At 40.9% G+C, this 21,979-nt stretch overlaps 1 protein-coding gene across 1 annotated transcript in view; it reads right to left on the bottom strand.

The window, feature by feature from the left end:
• Window positions 1-12,665, bottom strand: part of mcf2lb (mcf.2 cell line derived transforming sequence-like b) — a gene marked incomplete at its 5' end in the record, with an annotated part of 37,629 nt that extends 24,964 nt beyond the window's left edge. Inside the window, one exon of the mRNA XM_080038492.1 lies at window positions 12,518-12,665. Coding sequence (XP_079894618.1) covers window positions 12,518-12,665 — 148 coding nt within the window. The remainder of the gene's footprint in view (window positions 1-12,517) is intronic.
• Between the last annotated feature and the right edge of the window lie 9,314 nt (window positions 12,666-21,979).

Genomic DNA, 21,979 nt, shown 5'->3' with positions numbered 1-21,979 from the left:
TGGTCCCATAAGGTACACAAGCTATTTGTTTCTCATTTTATATAATGAATAAAATGTTGACTGAAATGTATCCGTTACAACTGTGGAATATATATAGGTTATTCAACATTGAAACATGAAATACACCTTCATAATACACACATGTATTTGAATGGATTTCTCCAGCCATTACTAAACACAATACACACATCAGCTCCTTGTTGTATCCAAGAGGAAAAGAGGGCCTGTGATGTCTGTGCTGTTTTATCAGCTCCATGTCTCCATTTTACAAAACAGACGTATGTTATCAGTTTTTTAAAGACGTCATAGTGAGAGGCCTGAGGGAAATAAACGTAATGAGGTACATTGTGGTCAGATACTGCTGTGGGAAGCTACTGGGAGATAAAGTCATTTTCAGGATCAATCCTTGGGGCTTTTTTGCATAAGCAAACGTTTGTGTAATATACTTTCCATGATGGCAAACCAACAGTAGCCTTCTGTTGAATATCAGAACCTGAAAAACAATTGCTCAGCAGTGCCTGACAAAGTGGATGATAAACATAAAGTGGTGTCCAAAACCACTTGTCAAGATACTTCTACTTCTACCCACCACCATGTTTACTGTAACTGTGGATTGGATGCACTGCGGTATCATTCTATCTCTCTCCTGTTTTTCCTCTTCAAATACATCTGTTAATGCCATAAATCTGCAACTTGGATCTATTTATATATAGGACTCCCCCCCACACATACACACACTCCAGGCATCTCAAATGCAAACCTAGATATACGGTAACGCTTTATATTAAGGTTCTTGTTATAAGCCTTAGTTAATAGGTAATAAGGACCTTATAAGATGCTTATTAACATCAGTTTGTGTTAATAAGACTATATTTAAGTGTTAATAATAACACAATAAACATGTTTACTGTGCGATTATAAGACTTTTATAAGCACTTATAAGAAACTTCTTAACTATTTATTGATTGCTTAATAGCATTAACGAAAGTCTCATGAGTTTCTGATAGCTGTTAATAAAAGCGTTACAAACCCATGTATTGAGTCTTACTAACTTACCTATTATGTCATAGTTAAACCTTTACTAAGGATTGTTTGTTGCTTTATGAAGGTGAACACACCTTTATTATTTGTTTATTAGCAGTTAACTATGTTCTAAGAACGATGCTTATTAAGGTTAATATGTCCTTTATTAAACAGGTAATAATGCATTTTGAAGGTACCTGATCTAAAGCGAGAACAATGCTTATTAAGGCCAATAAGTCCTTTATTAAACAGGTAATAATGCATTTTGAAGGTACTGGATCTAAAGCGAGAACAATGCTTATTAAGGCCAATAAGTCCTTTATTAAACAGGTAATAATGCATTTTGAAGGTACCTGATCTAAAGCGAGAACAATGTTTATTAAGGTTAATAAGTCCTTTATTAAACAGGTAATAATGCATTTTGAAGGTACTGGATCTAAAGCGAGAACAATGCTTATTAAGGTTAATAAATCCTTTAACATACACTTTTTAACAGTTAATAAGTACTATATCTTGTCAAGGTGGATACAATGTGAATTAAAAAAAACTACATGTAAATACAATGTTACAGAGGTGAAGCACAAAAACTTACTTTTAAAGAAAAAAAAACACTTAACAACTGTGCAATTGTAAACATGTTTGTTTGTTTCCCAGAACTTTCATGAACAACATTTTACTAAATGTAAAAAAATAAATACCTTTGTAAAATAAAAATGCTGCCTGACATCAATTCAAGTGTCCAATGATGAAGACTATTAATTTAAAATATTAAATGAATAAGAACAACAAAACAATTAAACGAGTAGAGCAAAAAAAACTTCCATCAAACAATAATAAAAAAAAAACTCTGTTGTAGGTAAAACAATATAAAACGACGTGGGGTTGTATGAGTTGCTTCTGCATATTGAATCTGTAACCTTATGGAGATGGCAATCCTCACTAGAGGAATTTGGGCGAGACGTTGCTGTATCAGAAGTCAGCATTATACTGTTGCAGATAGGACAAGCAGAAAACCACATACAACTATATAGATGCTAACCCAGTGGTTCTCAAACTTGTTTTGTCATTCCCCACTTTGGAGGTGGGAATATTTTCAAGTCCCACCGTTCCCCGATTGTGTCAACAAAATAGTAAGAAAATTGGTCAGTCTTAAGTTTAAAATGTATTGAAATAAAATCAAGTAATACAATTCAAAAATAGATCATTTAAAAAAAAAAGCCTTCTTCTGCTGGCCCCCTCTGCAACAGTATAATGCTGACTTCTGTTATACTTCCTCTTCCTCCTCCCATCGTCTGAGGAGGAGTCAGACGACAACGGACTTGAGCCCCAGGGGAAGGTTGAGTCAGGCTGGTCTTTCTTGTTACTGTATAAAGACAACACAAAGAAACATTGATCACAATTAGACAGATAGCAGACAGGTTATACTAAGCATTTAAGCGATTTGGACATGGAATCTGCAAAAAGGGGTGCAGTATCAAAGTAAATTTAGTCTGTAATGGTGACAATTGTTGGAAAAAAGTAAATATTTTCTTTCATTCAGATAGTTGTCCCTTCAAGAAATCTCTCTCCGTTGTCAGGTCTTTTATTTTTACATCCTGGCATTCTAATTTATACCTGGCCAGCTCATGTTTATATTTCTGTAGACCCAGTTTGGCAGTTAGGACAATTTGGGCAGCATCTGGGTCAGCACAGAAATAACCATTCAGCATTACTTTGCCCCTTCCTGACAAGCTAGCATGACACAACTGTTAATAGATACGTTTGGTTGCAGTTTTTATGATAGTGTAAGCTAAACGTTAGCTCAAAAAAGAAGCTCACCAAAGCTTCTGAAAGAAAGTAATGTAAGCTAGGCAAACAACTAGCAAGCTAGAACCAGCTAACGTTACTATAGCATTACATTCTTAAACTTACCAGAAGAGTCATCCTCCAGTTCGGACCTCACCCTCTTATTTTTCAGAGACCTGGTTTGGGGTGGTGCTGACGACTCCGACATGTTCTCCTTACTTTCGTGAAACACTTTGTCAAGCATGGGCGTCAAGATGGCGTCAAGCCATCAGCGACTTGCATACACGGAACTTCCGGTTTTACAACTACCTTCAAAATAAAAGCCCTTTAAGGATCTGATTTGAGGCAGAAAACCGATCATACGAGTCATATTCATCATAGATTGTGAAAAATATACTACGTTCTCGGGGCATCTCATTTTAACACTCACTCAACATGTGTGCGCACACATAGAGGTGAAATAATCACTTCAGAGCAAAAACAAATATATTATGCACTCATTATGCTAGATGCCAAAAGACAACATTTTGGAAAGAGGGATGAAAATCAGTGACTTTAGCCAACTAAGATATGGCGCTGCAAACCAAACTCAGAAAACTCATTTTTGAAGGTACTTCAACAAGAAAAACATTAAAGCTAATCAAATACCTTCACCGCTCTAACATTGTATTTACATGTTGTTTTTCTAATTCTCATTGTATCCTCCTTGACAAGATATAGTACTTATTAACTGTTATTAAGTGTTTAATAAAGAACTTATTAACCTTAATAAGCATTGTTCATAGAGCATAGTTAACTGTTATTAATTGATTAATAAATATGTGTTTACCTTCATAAAGCAACAAACAATGCTTAGTAAAGGTTTAACAATGACATAATAGGCACGTTAGTAAGACTCAATAAATAGGTTTGTAACGCTTTTATTAACAGCTATCAGAAACTCATTAGACTTTTATTAATGATATTAAGCAATCAATAAATAGTTAAGAAGTGTCTTATAAGTGCTTATAAAAGTCTTATAATCACACTGTCAACATGTTTATTATGTTATTATTAACACTTATATATAGTCTTAATAACACAAATTAATGTCAATAAGCATCTAATAAGGTCCTTATTACCTATTTACTAAGGCTTATAACAAGAACCTTAATATAAAGCGTTACCTAGTTTGTTATTTTAAGATATCACATATCAAGACATGAACAATCTGAAACAATGGCTTCTTCAGCTCTTCACTACTTTACTATTTTCTGCATAAACACACTTCTAGCCCAGCAAGATTTATTGAGCTAGAAAGCTGTAGCTCTTCTGCATCCAAAACAAAAAAATCATAATTCCAGGAGGGCCTCTTTAGAATCCACAACACTGAATAATAACACTGTATATCAGTTAACGTTGGCTTGAGGAGTGAAAATACAGGTGGAAAAGGAGGGGCATCTAGGAGCAAAGACATAATGGCATGGGAGTTTCTCAGTGATGTACACTACCCTGCAAACATAGCTACAAACTCAGACTGGTAGAGTAAGTTACGGCAACAGTAAAAACCAATGTTGACTTTTCACCTTAGCCTGGCTTTGTTTGCTCGGCTTCCCTGAGGCATATTGGACAGTACCATAACATCAGTGCCACGCTGGAACAAGTATAGCTCATCAATAACATTTTACTTAATTATTCAGGGAGCTCATACCCATTATTAATTTGAAGAAAACAGTGTATTTGTGTAACTATTGCTGATGGTAGCACCTTCAGCAATAATTACATAACACACACATATGTTTCTGTCCCCCTCATGTTGAGGAAGGTGGAGTCTGAAAGACGTAAGAAGAATATGTATACGTGCTCATCCTATACCAGTACTTAGTGTTCATGTGAATTCAGAAGGTATGAAATGGTAGGAAGGTAAAGAGTAGAATCTCTCTGTTATTTCATTTTGTCTGATGACACTAAATTAGCAACTTTCTCAAATCAATGATCGATTCTTCAAAGAAACACTCACTGCAGTCCACAAGGATATCAAGGACCACACTGACTTGAATACACACAATGAATACACACACTGGCCCAACAGCTGTCCTAGGATGTATGGCACCGTACCTGACCTGACCTGTGACATCTGGCAGAGCAGCTTTTGGCGTATCACAAAATATCCATTATCGTTATGAATTTCTTTCCTCCTCTTTATCCTGTATGTGATCCTGACTGATGGTCTCTTTACTGGCACAGTCCTTTAACTTTGAAGTTTAAACAAACCAAGTTTTGTTGTTACTCATTGTAAGGCAGTGAGGCCTATCAGGTGACATAGCCTTAGGGTATTCAGTGCAATGACATTCATTCCTTTCTTTTTATCGCCCTCCCTCCCTCTCACTCGCATGCGCACACAAGCACACACACACACACACACACACACACACACACACACACACACACACACACACACACACACACACACACACACACACACACACACACACACACACACACACACACACACACACACACACACACACACACACACACACACACACACACACACACACACACACACACAGTGTTTGGGGACAGGATTCGTTCATGTGTGTCCTCTTGGTCTGGCATTTTCAATCTCCTGCCTCCTTTAAACACTTGTTCTGTGAGACCTACTGGTGCCATGCCTGTTGTGTGAAAACAGCATCAGTAAAGGGTTTTAGCTTGTCTTTCCATTCCAAACAATTGTATGTACATCCTCAAAGCTATAGTGTGTGAATTATGTAGCCCCCATGAGGAATTCCGAGCAATTACAACAACACTGTCGAAACATCTACATGATGTAAGCCTTTGGTGATCACTACTGGATTTAATACCATCTGCTGTACGTACAGGTTTTTTTTCTCCTGAAACTCTGCCATACTGAGAAGTACAGAGAGAGTTCTAAATAAATATATATGAAAAAGTGACGCACTATAGCTTTAAATACTATGCTAATTGTATTAAATTACATTACATTAACTTGCAAGTGCGTACAGTATATCCTGATTGGTCCACAGAAACATGTGACATTACCTCTTTTCCAGCTGAGACTAACTAAAACCAGTGAGAAGGGCGCAGACAAAACAGCATCAACACAAAATCTCTCATGTAAAAATAAAATACCCAAACTGGTCATGCAGGAGTCGAACGCTGATCTAGAAAATAGGTTTTCAGGACCTCAAAATCCCTGAATGAATGGTGCTCATTGACATCACAACACTTTTGCCAAGTTAATGACGCCACAAACCCTTCTTCACAGCTCCTGTTAGCTGAAGCAGGTGGTTTTAAGTCTTTCATGACAGACACAGACAGATACATGCACTCGTGGTCAATGTTTACCCATCGTGACCTAAAGGTTCTATTCAACTGCACGCATCCTTTACAGCTTCCTGCTACTTTTCCTCGCCTGGAAAAAGACACATTTCACATTAGTTTATCGTTTAATAAATGAAAAGCCTGACTACCTGTGGCTGGACAAACTTTATGATCATGCAAACTCATGGACTGTGCCAATTTGTGTTTATTATGTCTTCGGAAAAAAATGATCTTACTTTAGAAACAAATCAGCTTGGTCAATTTTATGTCTAAAAAGACCTATTGGGAATGGATGGAGCACTCTGTAAATACTATCCATATTGATTGGATTGTATTTGTCAACTGTAGTGAACACATATCAATTAAGCACAGCTCACTGATACCAACAACTGTTATTTGAGACCACAGCTTCATTTTCCTCTTTCTTTCAATTCAACCTTAAGCAAGGGTGTTAAACAGAATGGCTTAACAGAAGTCATGCGAGTGGAAATGGGACTTTATAAATGACCGCGTGTGTGACGTTTGCCACTTGTTATAAAGAAGTGATAACGGCCACTCACTGCCTGAGGATACAAAGCTGCTGTATACTCGCTCACAGGCACTCACACACTCACACACTCCTCATGGCATCAAGTTCACACAGAAACCTCCATCAGTTTCCACTTTCTGACCCCACCTCACTCATTCAGTCAGCCACACCTTGCCCCCAGCAACTCCCACACATATCAATTCAAAAACCAAAACCCCCACCCCCCCCCAACTCAGTAATGGCTGCACAGACACAGAGAGAGGCTATTCTGTTACTGAAAAATCCCCTCCTAAGCCACTTTCGGGTCACATTTTCCTTTACTGTCTCTACTCCTTTCTTCCTACTACTTGTCATTTCCATCCTTCCCAACTTCCACTTTCCGCTCACACAGTATTAATAGTTACCAGCTCCTCTGGCCATCTGAATAGGAAAAGGATGAGCTGGTTTTTAGATACTACTGTATTTCTCACATAACAGTGAAACCACTCAAGTGTCTTTTCCTGTTTGTCTTTATGTTTACTCATCAGGAAGTATTGGTGATGTCACAAGGATCTTATGAAAAGGACAGGGAAGTTTAAAATGAATAAATATACAAGGGTATTTTTGTCCTATAGGTCTGTGCAACAGAAAAACAATAATTATGAAACTCGGGACTTATTTTGCATGCTTGTCTGCATTGTATTGCATTGGATATAATTAGAAGATACAAAAGTAATGGTTGTTGTAATCTGGCAAATAAATATATACGTATACACACACACACACACACACACACACACACACACACACACACACACACACACACACACACACCAGCTGCTGGTTGAGGCACTTATGTTCTTTAAAAGGCTTAACGATGGGGATTAGTGTCCACTCATGCTCACGTTTGTGGGAGACGAGTCAAACGTTAGTGGGTCATAGTCACACACCTGGACTGCCTGTCACTACTGACACAGATTAAACAGGACTAGATCAGAAGCCTAAACCCCTCTCAGGCCAGACAACAAAGTTGACAAAAAACAAACACAAAAAAACTAAATTTGTATAAACTATGAAACTAGCTTGTTAAAAAAATCCAGAAATGACTCAGTCACCAAAAAGTTTATTTCTTGTCCTACGCTAACGTCTTACAATAAAACTTTTGATGTATGGAAATATTTTTTACTTTAGAGTATTGGACTTGGAGCGGGAAAAGGTGCAGGGAACAGAATGGTGGACACCCGCAAACAGAGAGATGGGGGAGGGTATATTCGAGAGGGAATAAGGTGCTTACAGTCATGGTCGTTAGGGAGGAGCAACAGAGACGAAGGGGGATGATGGGTTAATCATTGTGTTGCTTTATTGGGTCTTTAAGCACACAATAAACAAATAAGGATATGGTTTGTGATCAGAAAAAATAAACATTATATTGGCTTGGAAGTTGAAAAACAGTAGGGATCATATAATGCATGGTGATATGGCCAGAATCCCCCCAGAGGATATATTGTATGTATTAGACCAAACACAATCTCTTCTGTTCTGCCTATGCCTATCAAAAAACCCAATCCAAGAACAATTATAGATTAAACCATGATTGGGTCTAAATACAGTACAGTAATGCATCACTGTTGATCTTTATCACAATGATTCATATGCCAGATCCCACATATGTACCCACAACAGGACAAAGAGCATCTCCAAGCAATTCCTCTGTGATATACAGTGGGTAAACTTTCATCTTCTATTAGTAGCACATCAGGGGAAGTTGCACACTCGAATGGACTCAAGATTCCAATGACAGCAATGGAAAAGTTCTCAAAAGGTTTGTGTTTTCCCAATCCCAACACTAGGTGAGAGCAAAGGTGGAGTGCATGTGAACTTCAACAGAAGAGGACAGGTGGAAGATGGGGTGGTAAACAGCCCACAAAAACAAATAGTGTAAAAATAACTATTGTGCATAATTGTGCGCTACATACACATAAAAATATGAGCGAAGAAAAGAGGAAACATCTTACACCTACCACACAGCCAGTGGCAGCGGCGAGAAAACCTGTAGTATCTTTCCACCTCCTCCAGAGAGATCCGCACATGACCCCCGCTCTCCTCTACTGGCCACAAATACACATCCAACGCTCCCCTCATCCCTTCATCATCCTTGACCTCCTCAGTTTGATCATCCATCTCTGCTCCTCGTTCTGCTTCCTTCTCTCCGTTCTCCACTGACCCAGAATCAGCCTCCATCCCACATTCCTCCTGGGTGTGAATGCCTTCATCTCCTCCTGGACTTACTCTTCCCACGCTTTGCTCACTACTGGTTAACCTAGCATCTGGGTGTCCAGCAATCACAAACCAGTCCAGGTCCTCTCTATTTAGGTGTTCATCTGAGTCTAATATCATTGATTGTCCCACATAACCTAGCCCTGAGTCCGCTTCCATGCAAAAACCAGAGTCCAACTCAATGTCCTCCTCCATCAAAAAGCCTGAATCTGCCATCTCCTCTCCTCCCATCCTGTTGTCCTAATGTAAGTCTATGTGTTCACTCCTCTTCAGCAACACCTGTTCTCAGGCAGCTTGGCAAAAGGGTTATCACTGGCAACATTTTCCCTCTCATTCTGGCTCCACCTTCCAAAAAGTCTCTGTCAGGCTACAGGTGCTCTACAGCCTGCAGCACGTCACTCACTAACTGTGTGGACTTCCTATTGCAACCTCAGGTTACTTTGCCTGTAGACAAAAGCTACAGTGTAGCACTGACTCCCTACCCCACCCTCCCTACTCCCCCAGCTACCCTTATCCCTCCCCTAAAAGGACAATTACCTGACCCCTCCCGCCAGGTTGAATAGCAAATGCGTCAAACCTGCAAAAATGTACGACTTAGTCTGACCTAAAAAAGGGATCCAGGTATAGGACTCTGTAAGACCAATCAGAAACAGGAAAATGTTGTGCCATGTCGTGTTACTGTGGTAAACTAGGAACTGCAGCTCCCAGCCCTCATTTACCTAGGCCAACAAAGCACTGGCTACTCGTCTGCCTTATCTCAGGAGATGTGGACCCAAAGTACAAAGCCTCCATTCTGACCAGCCCATTCAAACACTGCCTGCATCCCCATTTAACCATTCACAGACTGTATCCATTCAGAGCCCCCTATTCTTGTTGACACCACTCAAAAGACCCCATTCTTACAAACTTACTGAAAGAACTTATTCTAGTGAGACCTCTCAAAGAAGGACACTGTTTCTTAACAGAATGTGTCTATTTAGATTATATTTCAATGACTTGTATAAATTATATATAATTCAGCCAGAACTAGCTAATAGACACCATTCTGTCTATCAATTCAGCCATTATCTACCAATACAAGTTCAGCGTGCAAAAAGGTTCGGGCAATAGACGCGTGTGTACGTTTATGCTTTAAGCCTGTGTGTGTGCATGGGTAGGAAAGCTTGCATTTGAATGCGTGTGTGCCGTGCGTGGGTGATGCCTGTGTTTGCTCTGTGACCAAAGGCATGCAAAGGGTTATCGGTGTCATAAACCTTGAGAGATAAACACAAGAGCCATTAGGTTTGAAGAACTGCACTTTTCAAAGTGAACATGAGGGTCAAACAAAGGGACAGTTTGATGGTCTACTTGCAGTCTGAGTGTCATTTGTAGACATGCAGAGAAGGCAGAAATATAGCCCCAGTCAGCACAAAATGCAAGAAAATACAGGAATCAGATATGAAATCACTTGTTAAGATGTGGCCCTTTTTGTTGTTTTGTTTTTCTGCCAAGTTACAAGAGAAATCCATAAATTTAAATTTTTTTCCCCCTCAGTAAGTGTTATTTTTTACTACTGCATAGGAAAATATTTGCACAAAACTTTGTGAGGCTCCAGAGGGACCTGCATGAAATCTGATAATATTGCCTCATTTGAGTCGGTGTTGGTTGGGGCTAGAGACAAAACATTTGGAAAAAAAAGAGGTTATAGAGTTAGAAACAAGTCAATTTACTCTCTGTGCCCTGCTCCTCTACTGTGCCTTGAGATTTGCATGTTAGCCGCTAGCTACTAGCATAACACATCAGTTTTGAGCAGTCAGAGCTTGAACTCATATTGTTGGCCAGGTTTTGATAAGGAAAAATAATAATAATATTTAAAAAAATACCAGCTGTTCAAAGCAAAATTCCAACATCAACTGAGACATGGATGTCACTGGTTTCAGACCTAAAAACACTATGAAATGGGGTTTAATGTGCCATTGCTATTTTTGAAGTAATGGTGAAAATTGGTGTAATGGTATCAAGAAACTACCTGACACAGGTCCACTTGTTAAAAACGTTTTTGGAGATAAGTCAGTTTGCTTTGGCAACCAGGTTCATTTGTGCTGAGATAATACATCGCTTGTAGAATAACTTGCAGATGAATGTTTTTATTTGATCAACCTATACATGGAAGTAAGCACACAAAAACTATTCCAGAAAGACTTCACATATCAAAAAAGATTCCTTCTTTCCCAGCATTCCGTATGATCTCAGTGCTAGGTGGCATCTCAGCCTGTAAACCCAAATGACAACATAGTTCCTCTCTTGAATGAATTCCCCTCATGTCTAATGATTTAAACAGAGCTGGGGAGAGACAATAACATTCCCTTTAAAAACACGTCTGCTACAGACATAAAAAAAGAGAAGAACAACCTGCCCATATGTGCAGTCAACGCTTGCCAACACATACGCACATACTGCAATGCAGACACGCATACGCACATACAAAGTGCAGGTACAGCAATAGCTCTGGACATGCTGTGATATTTATTATGGGACAGAGGAAACATATATATCCAAGGGCAACCTTTTTGGGATGAGGCTGCCTCATGAATACAAGGTTCACATCAAAAACAAAGATGTGGATGTTTGAAAAATAGGTAAAACTTGAAAAAACACTGTCAGCAAGCTAAAGGAAAACAGCTTAAACGTGCAAATACAGACGCAAACTCATCTTTTTATAGAACGAGAACAAATGCAGTACCCTCCACACACAGAGAGACACACAAATACCATCCATATGTCTCCTGACTCACGTGTGTTAAGCGGAACCATCGGCATTCCATTATCCCATATAGAAGCTCTCCTCCTCCTGGCTTTCCTCACCATGCTTTTCTCCCTGTCTGTTAGTGAAACCTGGAAAAATCCTTTTCTACGCCGTGGTGAAAACCAAGGTCTCAACGTGGCAACGATCTGGCTGACAGGACACCGACTGGAAAAAACTCAGCAGCTTTGATCAGCAGTTCCCCTTCTTTTGCACCAGATGGAGAGGTGCTGTGTGTGTGTGTGTGTGTGTGTGTGTGTGTGTGTGTGTGTGTGTGTGTGTGTGTGTGTGTGTGTGTGTGTGTGCTGCAATTTCTGCATTTGCTGGAGAATCTGTTTCTGGCTGCTACGGGAAAATGTCAGAGCAGCTGTAGAGATCTGCATGTTGGAAACTGAAGGGGCTCTTTAAGCTGCGCAGTTACTCCCCCCCCCCTCCACGTCCCCCCCCCCACACACACACACACACGCACGCACACACACATGCTGTTATACACATGAAGACACAGAAACAGCACTGTGGTTGTGGGGCGCAGTAGAAGCCCACAGGAAACACTGTGTGTCAGGCTCTGGGCGTGATGCCCTGCAGAAGTCTGGCCAGAGCTTCAGTCAGGCATATATTATATTATAACACACACACACACACACACACACACACACACACACACACACACACACACACACACACACACACACACAGAGAGAGAGAGAGAGAGAGAGAGAGCGAGAGAGAGAGAGAGAGGCATCTAGTTTAATGAACACTGAAAGTTTCACACAACAACACAAGCTCACACACTGTCTTCCTATCTCTTTGGGTCTTACCATCCCAAAAGTCCCTCCAGGAGTTCCTGCGGCTGGCGGGGCTGAAGCCCATTCCAGACATGTCCAGGTTCTGCACCAGATGACTGAGCCGGTTCATGATCCGGCACGATGCCTCGCCGCCCTCCCGCAGCAACTCAGGCAGAGACATGAGAGCCGGCCGCTGCGTCTCACACACACTCAAGCAAACTCTGTCATCCAGAGAGAGACCCCCTTTTGCTGCACCGGCAAAGCTCCGCTGCACACTTTAATAGACTCCCCAAATGCAGGCATGGAATGGACCCTTCTTTGTAGTAACGAGCTGCCCCGAATCAAGCCGGCATGCTCTCACACATATGGGGTGAGGATGTCTGCATTGGTCACACAGGCTACAAGACAAGTGTCCTCTGCAGTGCCACGTTGGGGACTCCAGGAAAAAAACTGCACAGTGCAACGCCGGCAGGAGCAAAAAAGGAGCTGAGTCACTGTGTGCACAACCTCTGAAACAAACGCTGTACACACTGGAGGTGAGAAAAAAAGGCCCCAACACACACACAATCTCTGGTAACTCAGAGCACACACACACACACACACCTCGTCGCAAGTGTAACTATTGACCGGTCAGTAAAGCGTGGGTTTTCCAAGGAAGGATGAGAGTGGAGGAGGAGGAGGGTGGAGGGGCAGCCGGTGGAGCACAAATCCCCTTCTGCTGCTAGGGCTAATTATATTCCTCCATTCCTTAACTAATCTGCCTTTTCTCTCACTCCTCTTCTCAGATTCTTTCAATGCGTTCATTCACCGGTGAACCAGGAAAAACGACAACATATAAAAGATGACTACAAATTAAACTGTGTGGAGGACTTAGACAGCTGACGGTGTGTTGTGTATAAATATACAGTATAGTCAGTAGCTTATAGGTGGAGGAGCTCCTTCTTTGATGGGAGAGAAGAGGATTTTTTTTTTGGCAGGATTTTAAGAGTGTCTTTCTGTGTGTGTGTGTGTGTGTGTGTGTGTGTGTGTGTGTGTGTGTGTGTGTGTGTGTGTGTGTGTGTGTGTGTGTGTGTGTGTGCGTGGCTGCTTTTCTGTGGTTAAAGCTGGCAAGCAAAAGGCAGCCTGCAGTTTATAGGCTTAGAATAGAGATGAGATGAGCTGCACTCTCACACATACTGATGAGGCGACTGCAGGACATGTCACTCAGCCGTGTACCCACAACAACCCTCCATTCCTCTCTCTGTCCCCCCCCCACCCTTTTCCGCTGCCATTCCCTGATAATCAGGTCCGACCCCTCCTTTGTGCCATCACCCAACTCCTGTATTTTTACTTTATCTATATTCCTTCCTCAATGTTTGCCTCTACATGACTTTCCACTTACATGGACCTGGATTTGTGGACAGACACCAAAATATACACAGAAGTTCTTACAACCTACCATCGTCTTCAACCATAAGTTACCATTATGACCGAAAGCAGTTGAAATCCACAAAGACCATCACAATTCATAACAACAACAAGACTAAAGTGCACAGTTATGCTAGTTACGCAGTGAGGATGTACTATGTCACAGCCTTGAGCCAAATGCTAACGTCAGCATACTAACATCCCTACAATGACAATGCTGATATACTGATGTTGCGAATTAAAAATAGAACTTAAGCTGATGGGAATGGCTTTATATTGCAGGTATTTTGTCATAAACATGGCTATGGCCTTAGATATTTTGGATGAATTCAAACATTTCACTTACAAAAATAAAGGTCAATCTTATGGTGGCGCTAGAGGAAACATTTAAGTCAGTAAGATTCATTCTCTGGCAACATGTGATCTGTACCATAGCAAGCCCAAGTGACTAGACTGGACGTTTCTTATAGGCCAAAGTGATTCACCAGCAGCTTCTGTCACATCAACACTAGAGCATGTGCACACACACGCACACACACACACACACACACACACACACACACACACACACACACACACACACACACACACACACACACACACACACACACACACACACACACACACACACACACACCTAGCTATCAAACAATCAGTTAATGGCGAAATAAATGTACTAAGGATGGTGATTTCCTCCTTTAATTTACATGCACATCTAGTAAATGGAGCTTTGGCGCTTCTTACAACCAGATGTAGCTGCAGCCTCTCACACCATAGCAAGACATGGCAAAGCCAATCCGCTTAGTGATATTGGGTTAGGGAAGCGAGTAGTAGTAGAGAATGAGATCTATTAACCGTATGTAACTAATAGGCTGCATTGACTAGACATTGATGGACGAGGGTGGTTATATTTTGTTTCTTTTTTTATCAAACTTATTGCTAGTGATTATTAAGTGGTCTTTGCATATTACTAGTGACACATTTTTTCCCCCTACTGTCCCTAGGGAATCCGACGCCCCTACCTGATCCATCTGGCTATACACCTGCTGTGCCTTTAGGGATGAAGTGCACAGTTGAATAAGTCCTGAAGTGACCTAAAGCTAAAAAGGAACCAGATACTCATCATAGCAACAATGAGTGTCTTCTAAATATCTGATTTATAAGTCATGGTCACTCTCCCCGTTGTGCTTTTCATCAACACATGCAATTCTTGAACTTGTGAGACAGCTGAGCTGCTTGGAGCTCAGACACTTTTTATAAACCTCAGCTCCTGCCTGGCTCACACTCACAAATACAACACACACACACACACACACACACACACACACACACACACACACACACACACACACACACACACACACACACACACACACACACACACACACACCACACCCACACACACACACACACACACACACACACACACACACACACACACAAACAGGGAGGTGTGAATACCAGCCATACTCAGCTCAGAAATACATCCAATCACAGCCTATAATATGCTGTAATTATTGCACAATAATTATAGCACAATAATTATAGCGGTCCCCCAAAGCACCACTGGCTGCAGGCAAACACATTCCTGACGGAAAAGCTGATGCCTGTGTCTCTATGAACTTGATGTGTCCCTTTAAATCAACTAGAAGTAGGTTAAATGCCCAGCTGGACATTAAAGGAAAGACTTTTTGTGATCAGCTGTGTAAGTAACAAATATCTCTTCACCACTAATTAAACTGCTGTTGTTTTTTTCACAAGGGCTTAATTTACATTATGTGTTTTAGCCATATAAGGGCCTGGCTCTAGGGGTGGCAATTTTGGACAAACCGCCCACCACTTTGGTCCAGACTGGAATATTTCAGAAACTATTACATTGATTGCGATGACATTTTGTTCACATATTAGTGGTTCCAAGAAGATGATCCCCTGACTTTTTATGTGGCATGGAAAGTCTTGACCCATCCTAGGAAATAGTTCAACATCTACATGGATTGGCAGGTTTTGCACATAAACATGGTTCCCTGGAAATGTATTGGTGATTTGGTTTTGAGTAAAATATCTCAACAACTACTGGATGGATTTTCATAAAATATTGTACATATCTGCATGTACCCTTATGGAGTTGCTTCTCCAGAACCAAAATGATTTATTCATATGAAATAAAGAAATGCTGCACACATCGACTGAGCACAGATATGTGTGCTACACAGCTCTGCCCTCTCACTGCTGACTGAAAGACTACACTGATAGATAGATGGATTGGATCACTGCCACTAAAGATTTTCACCAAAAGAGTCAAATGCAGACAGCGTGGGATGCAGATAGATTTTCATGATTGTATATCAATTTGAAGAGGCCGTAAGAAACCAGGAGCTAATACTAGGACAATAAGTGTTTTTTTTAACTTATTCCTTGGTGAAAAATAAACCAACAAAAGGGTTCTCTTTTCTTCATTCTTCTCCTTTTCAGCTCAGGAGAAGCGAGCAGTTTGCCGGATTAGACAATGCTAAATCCTATTCATCCTCAGTTGACTTTGTTACCCTGGATCTCTTTTCCTCACTCTCCCTTCCTCACTGTGCTGTCTGCTGTGATCAGTGTTACAGTCACTTCTCTGAGCCGCTTACTGCTCTCCTCCTCCTGCCACAGCACATTCCTGTCACATTTCAGAGCCAACAGAGTGGCAGTCAATGATTGCATGTATGCAATTGCTATACGTGTAATGTCACACACTTAATGCCTGTGCACTTCAATAGAAAAATATGAAACTTTTTCATTGTATTTTTTTATTTAATGTTATGCTTATAATTTCATCATATGGAGGAGAGTGATGCATCTTGTAATTCTCCTTCAGATCCGCTCAGTTGTTCAGTTGTATTCCCCTAGCTTGGGCAGAACCATGCACCTTCCTTGCTCAAGTCCACCCACTCACCACCATCATTATCTCTGTTGCTAAGGAGGAGAAGATGCAACTGAAGCCAAGTGTGCTTTATTAATGATTGCCCAACCCATCATAGACGATTCAAAAATCATCCAGAAAGTCAAATAGACTGAGTGAATTCACTGTATAAAGCAGATACTAGCCATCAGTCCTCTTACCTCTGCACACATGCTGCAGCTGTACATACGCAGTTCCGCAGAAAATACAGCTAAATAGCTGTAGTGGAAAACTACACTAGGAAGGGTTAGCGAATGGTGAGACCAGAATCACTGACCTCTAATTAGACAATATCAGCAGCACAGGGTGAAATGAAAGGTGTAATGTGATGGTGTGCATCCATGCTTGTGAGAGAGGCTGTGTGTGCTTGCAGTGAGTGGATTAAGGGGAGATCTCTATAAATGGATCAAAAGAAAAGAGAAGCAAACATCAGCGATATTAAACATATTATTGGCTTAGTTTAACGAAGGAGAAAAAAAAGCTGTCCTTCAGTCAGTGGCAGGACATCAAATCTACAGTCTGGAAGACGGTGCTCATGTCGGCTAGAAAAAAGGGCTCGGTAATAGCTTTCAATTCCATGACTAAGCAATGAATTTGCACTACAAACAGAAATCAGGGGCCTGACATGTTTCCCTGCAGCAGTGTTTGTTGGTCCAGGGCAAATAGGAAAAGGCTATAAATGTTTACACACAGTGGGGGGCTGCATAAAAACATAGAAAGCACGACTTAACAACAAAATATAAGAAGCACAGTGACTACTTGAAGTGACAAGTCTGTGTTAAGTTCTCTGTCGAGGGATGCACTGGGGATAGGATCATATACTGTATACGTCGCTGTCTTGTATTTTCTGCCCACAACACCTTCTCCGATCAAACACATACCAAATACTGTAACTGAATAGGGTGGAGCACTGAGGAAACAGGGTCAGTGAGGTGTTGTTATCAGTATTGTATTACAACACAAATCAACCTGATACAAATATTTCCGTTCTAGTGTCACGACCGATCACGACACAGTGAACTACTTTCCCCCCCTGACTGGATCCAATAAAATGACTCATCAATATTAGATTTTACCATGGCAAGCATTCAACTTTATAAGCAGGTCTCATAATACACAGCTGGCCAAACACCTGCCTATAGCTTGAACGCAGCAAGAGAGAAAGACACTAAACCTATAGCATGGTTTTCTGCAGCGATTCATCTTTGCAACTCAGTGACGATGTTGCATGTCCTTCAAAAACACCCCTTCTTTCACATTTGATTTGGTCCCGATTTAACCAAGCAAGAGACACGACATCATATCGATCATTAGTGTTTCACCTATATCAATCAATGTGTCAGGCGAACATACGGTATATAATCCTACGCATTTTAAATGTTTTAAAGACCAGGGACTTCAGGTGACGACAGTATAATAGTGTGTTGAGTGTGTTGTTGTCACCCACCTATGCTTTGGGTGACGGTCCTCAGTCTCTCCAGCAGCTCACCAATGGCCATCTCCTCCGTCTTCATCCACAGGATCATCCTCCAGAGGGCCAGCGGAAGACCAGCTGCCCAGCCAACGGACACTATCGCGGGGAGAAGAGACAGCTTGACTGCTTTTTTACCCAACGGAGCTCCAGAGACCAGATGATGATGGGAGAAGAGGAATGGGGGGATGGTGGGGGGGAGGGGGGCTGTTGCAAGCTCAGCTGAGCAGATAGGGGATAAAGGCAGAACTAGCCCTGGATGTGACTCCCTCGCTGCTGTCTTGTGCGATACATGGATGCAAGAGAGAGAGAGAGAGGGAGGGAGGTAGGGAGGGGGTGTGTGCAGCTGAAGTAGATTGCTTGTGAGAAAATGATGATGCCTCCGAGGGCGAGGGAGGATGCTGATGCTGAGGTTGCTATGGCTAGTTCAGCCCCGGACTGCAGTGACGAGTCCTCCGCATAGCAAAGGATGCCAGGCTATGAAGATGGGGAGGAGTTGGAGCAGGAGCAGGCAGCCTTAATCACACATGCTTCAGTCACACAGCAAACACACACACACATGATGGTGCAAACCTGTGCAGACCTGGCAGACAGAGAGGGGGGAGGGGAAAGTGAAGGTCAGCAGTTGCAGTTTCACACCAAACACAAACTGATCCAGTAGTGACACCCAGTGTAGACGAAAAGGCATAGCAGCGGCTGTGTCATGGAACAGTCTCATCCGCAGAAAAAAACAGCAAAACACTGGTCATGCACTGTTGATTATGCTGCATTGCCCCCATGTGACGACACTTGGTTATGGCAAAAATGTCTTGGTTTAAAAAGTGTATATTTTGATTGTCCTTTCACTGGAATACGATACTCTTTATAAACTAATAAAGGTTTATTTTGCAACACATAGTTGCTTCACTTGTACTCAGCTAATCATATAAAGGTGCATCCGTAAAATTATTAAACAAACAACTTGACACGGACACGAGTTCTGTAAGTTGATACGGACATAAGAATAACATAGAACCTGAAAAAAGGGATAGGAAAAAAGGACCCTAACCCTTGATACCATGGTGGTAGAGAACGTTGCATTATATTATTATACCAAACCCCCTTATTAAGTTTCCATATCGAATATGCTATTTATTGTATTATCAAATAATGACTCACCGATTAAGGCAAGTCCTGCTTCAGCTTTCATCCTTGATTGAAAAATACTTGCAGTTTTTTTTATTTAATAAAATTTATACAAGGTTTACTACATTCAGAACGGAGGAAAGCAAGAAGCAGTCTTTTGCAAAGACAGCAGGCTGGCTAAACACAGTCAGACAGCTGGAGTGCAATAGGTCCTTTTCACTGCAGACATTTTGACTTTTAGTCCTGTGATATTTGTCACCAATGGCATTAACCATTGATCTGCTCTCTTGAAATGTCCCAATAATCCACGACAGTGTGAAAGCAATCCAATATGTACAATAAAAGGCACCTTAACCCGAAGCAGCTAAATATAATTCAGGCCCATTGACTCCTTCAAAATGAACATCTGTTTTCAGAATCAGTATCCAATACAAGGGAACTGTATGGATAACTCCAGATAGATAATTAGGTGGATAATTAGATCATTAATAATCTATAATTTCAAGAAGAACTGTTCATATGAAACTGTCAGCTGTGAGGTTTCCATATCTATTGTAATGGGAAAAATATCTGAGTCTGATGTTAGGAGCTAAATACAGTGTGGAGTATCATTAAACTGAATACAATAATGTGCCAGAATACTATGTGTGCACTGTGCAGGTATACATACAAAACGACTGACTGGGTGGCAGCAGGTGGACAGAGTCTGAAATGACAGGAGAGGTCAGGACTGGCAGAGAAAAAATACAAAAATTACATTATATTAATAATCTGCAACATTAACACTGAGGACTCTTGTGTTTTCACTCTTTCTTTATTACAAGCAGAATGACAGTACGGTGCTTTGCCCTTGTTTTGCTACAGACAGGCTGGCATAAAAGTCAACAGGTGAACTTTTTAAATCTTTATTCCAAAAAAAAAAAAAAATTAAAAATCTCAAAACCCGTTTAGTAAATACAAACAGTGCTGTACTGAAGTTATGATATGAAGCGTACTGCCCGGAGCACAGCAGTCGACATTTCACACCTTTGCCAAGCTCAGGAATGATGGGATGAGCACCTGCTGTTCTGCTGATGCACTTAGAAGAAGAAAAAAGCAAGTTTGACATTCTGATCAGCAGTAAGAGGCTGGTGCGATACACCCATTTGAGACAGCGGCTGACACTTACACACCACTCCTAGTCAAATTATTTGGTCACTTTTTTTTTCTCACATCCATTACATTCTTAGAAAAATAACTTGTGAGGAAGAGTGAACACTTAGAAACCCCAGTCAAATGACAATAGACCTTATTTTGGGGGGAAATACTGATCTGTTGTAGAACAAAGTGCAGTGTGTGTGTGTGTGTGTGTGTGTGTGTGTGTGTGTGTGTGTGTGTGTGTGTGTGTAGACATACATATTGGTAAATCTCTAATGAATCATAGAATGTATATGTTGCTCTCATTTTGGTTACAAACCTGAACACACATTCTAACAGAGTTAAAATATATTCTTTTTTTCTCTGGGATACAAAAGTAGCAAAAGAAATATTCTGAATGGACAACGAATAAATGACAAGAAGTGGTGAAAAACCTATGTGTTGAATGGAGACTGAATTTAAAGAATTGATGTAAAACCGACCGCACAACATTATCGTGGTGGAATTGGTGTGTGACATGTAGAATATGTCTTGATACATTATGGCAACAGCACAGTGAGGTGGGACACTGCATAACAAGCACCAAGGCCCTTCTATTAATCTACTGAGGTCAGGATGTTGAGGCCCCCCCCCCCAAGTCCAAAAGCATGTGGAGGCTTGTGGGCCTCCACACAACTGAAAAGAGACTAATCCAGACCTTCACTAAACCAATAAAATAGCTGTGCCCCAGTAAAAAAAATAAAAATAAAAAATAAAAAAATGAACACCAGTTCCTAAATCTATACATGTTGGCAAATGGTGGTGTGTATGAAAATAAACTGTATAAACAACATACAAAAATGCTTCAGTATCTGACATTCAAGACTTCCCGAGTCAGTCACGGATATGCTTTGGACAGAGAGGACTTCAGATGTTAAGAGATGCAGAAAAGAGGTTCATCCATAATGAGCTACAATATTCAGCTGGAGGACAAGAAAGCAGTTCAACATTCTATTGATTTGATTGTGACATTGCCGATTCAAGTCTCCCTCCTTCTTACAACAGACTATAATAACATGACGCCCCTTTTCCTCACCACAATATACATATATCAAAAAGGTTTTGTTTAAATTACATCCATACATCAACAGTGACCGCCATCAATCATTTTAAAAACAATACAGAAAAACCCATGGATTAATGCAAATGAAAAAAAAATATTTAAAGTGAAAACATGACATTAGCATTCTTACGTTAACTTTTGCATAACACAGATCATGGCAGCAAAAAACGTACAAGCATAATGCAACAGTGAGGAACAGCAAGTCATTTAGGACATCCATAAATAAAAAAAAGACTCCCATCAGTCTCGGGTTGCTGCTGTTACCCTATGCAGCCACACGGAGGCGGGAGTGGGTACAGTGTGCTCTTTGCTAGG

This window comes from Ammodytes marinus (assembly GCF_949987685.1).
Source record: "Ammodytes marinus genome assembly, chromosome: 12".
NCBI classification, from domain to species: domain Eukaryota; kingdom Metazoa; phylum Chordata; class Actinopteri; order Uranoscopiformes; family Ammodytidae; genus Ammodytes; species Ammodytes marinus.
The sequence above is the reverse complement of the archived record's forward strand: the minus strand, read 5'-3'. Positions and strand labels throughout refer to the sequence as shown.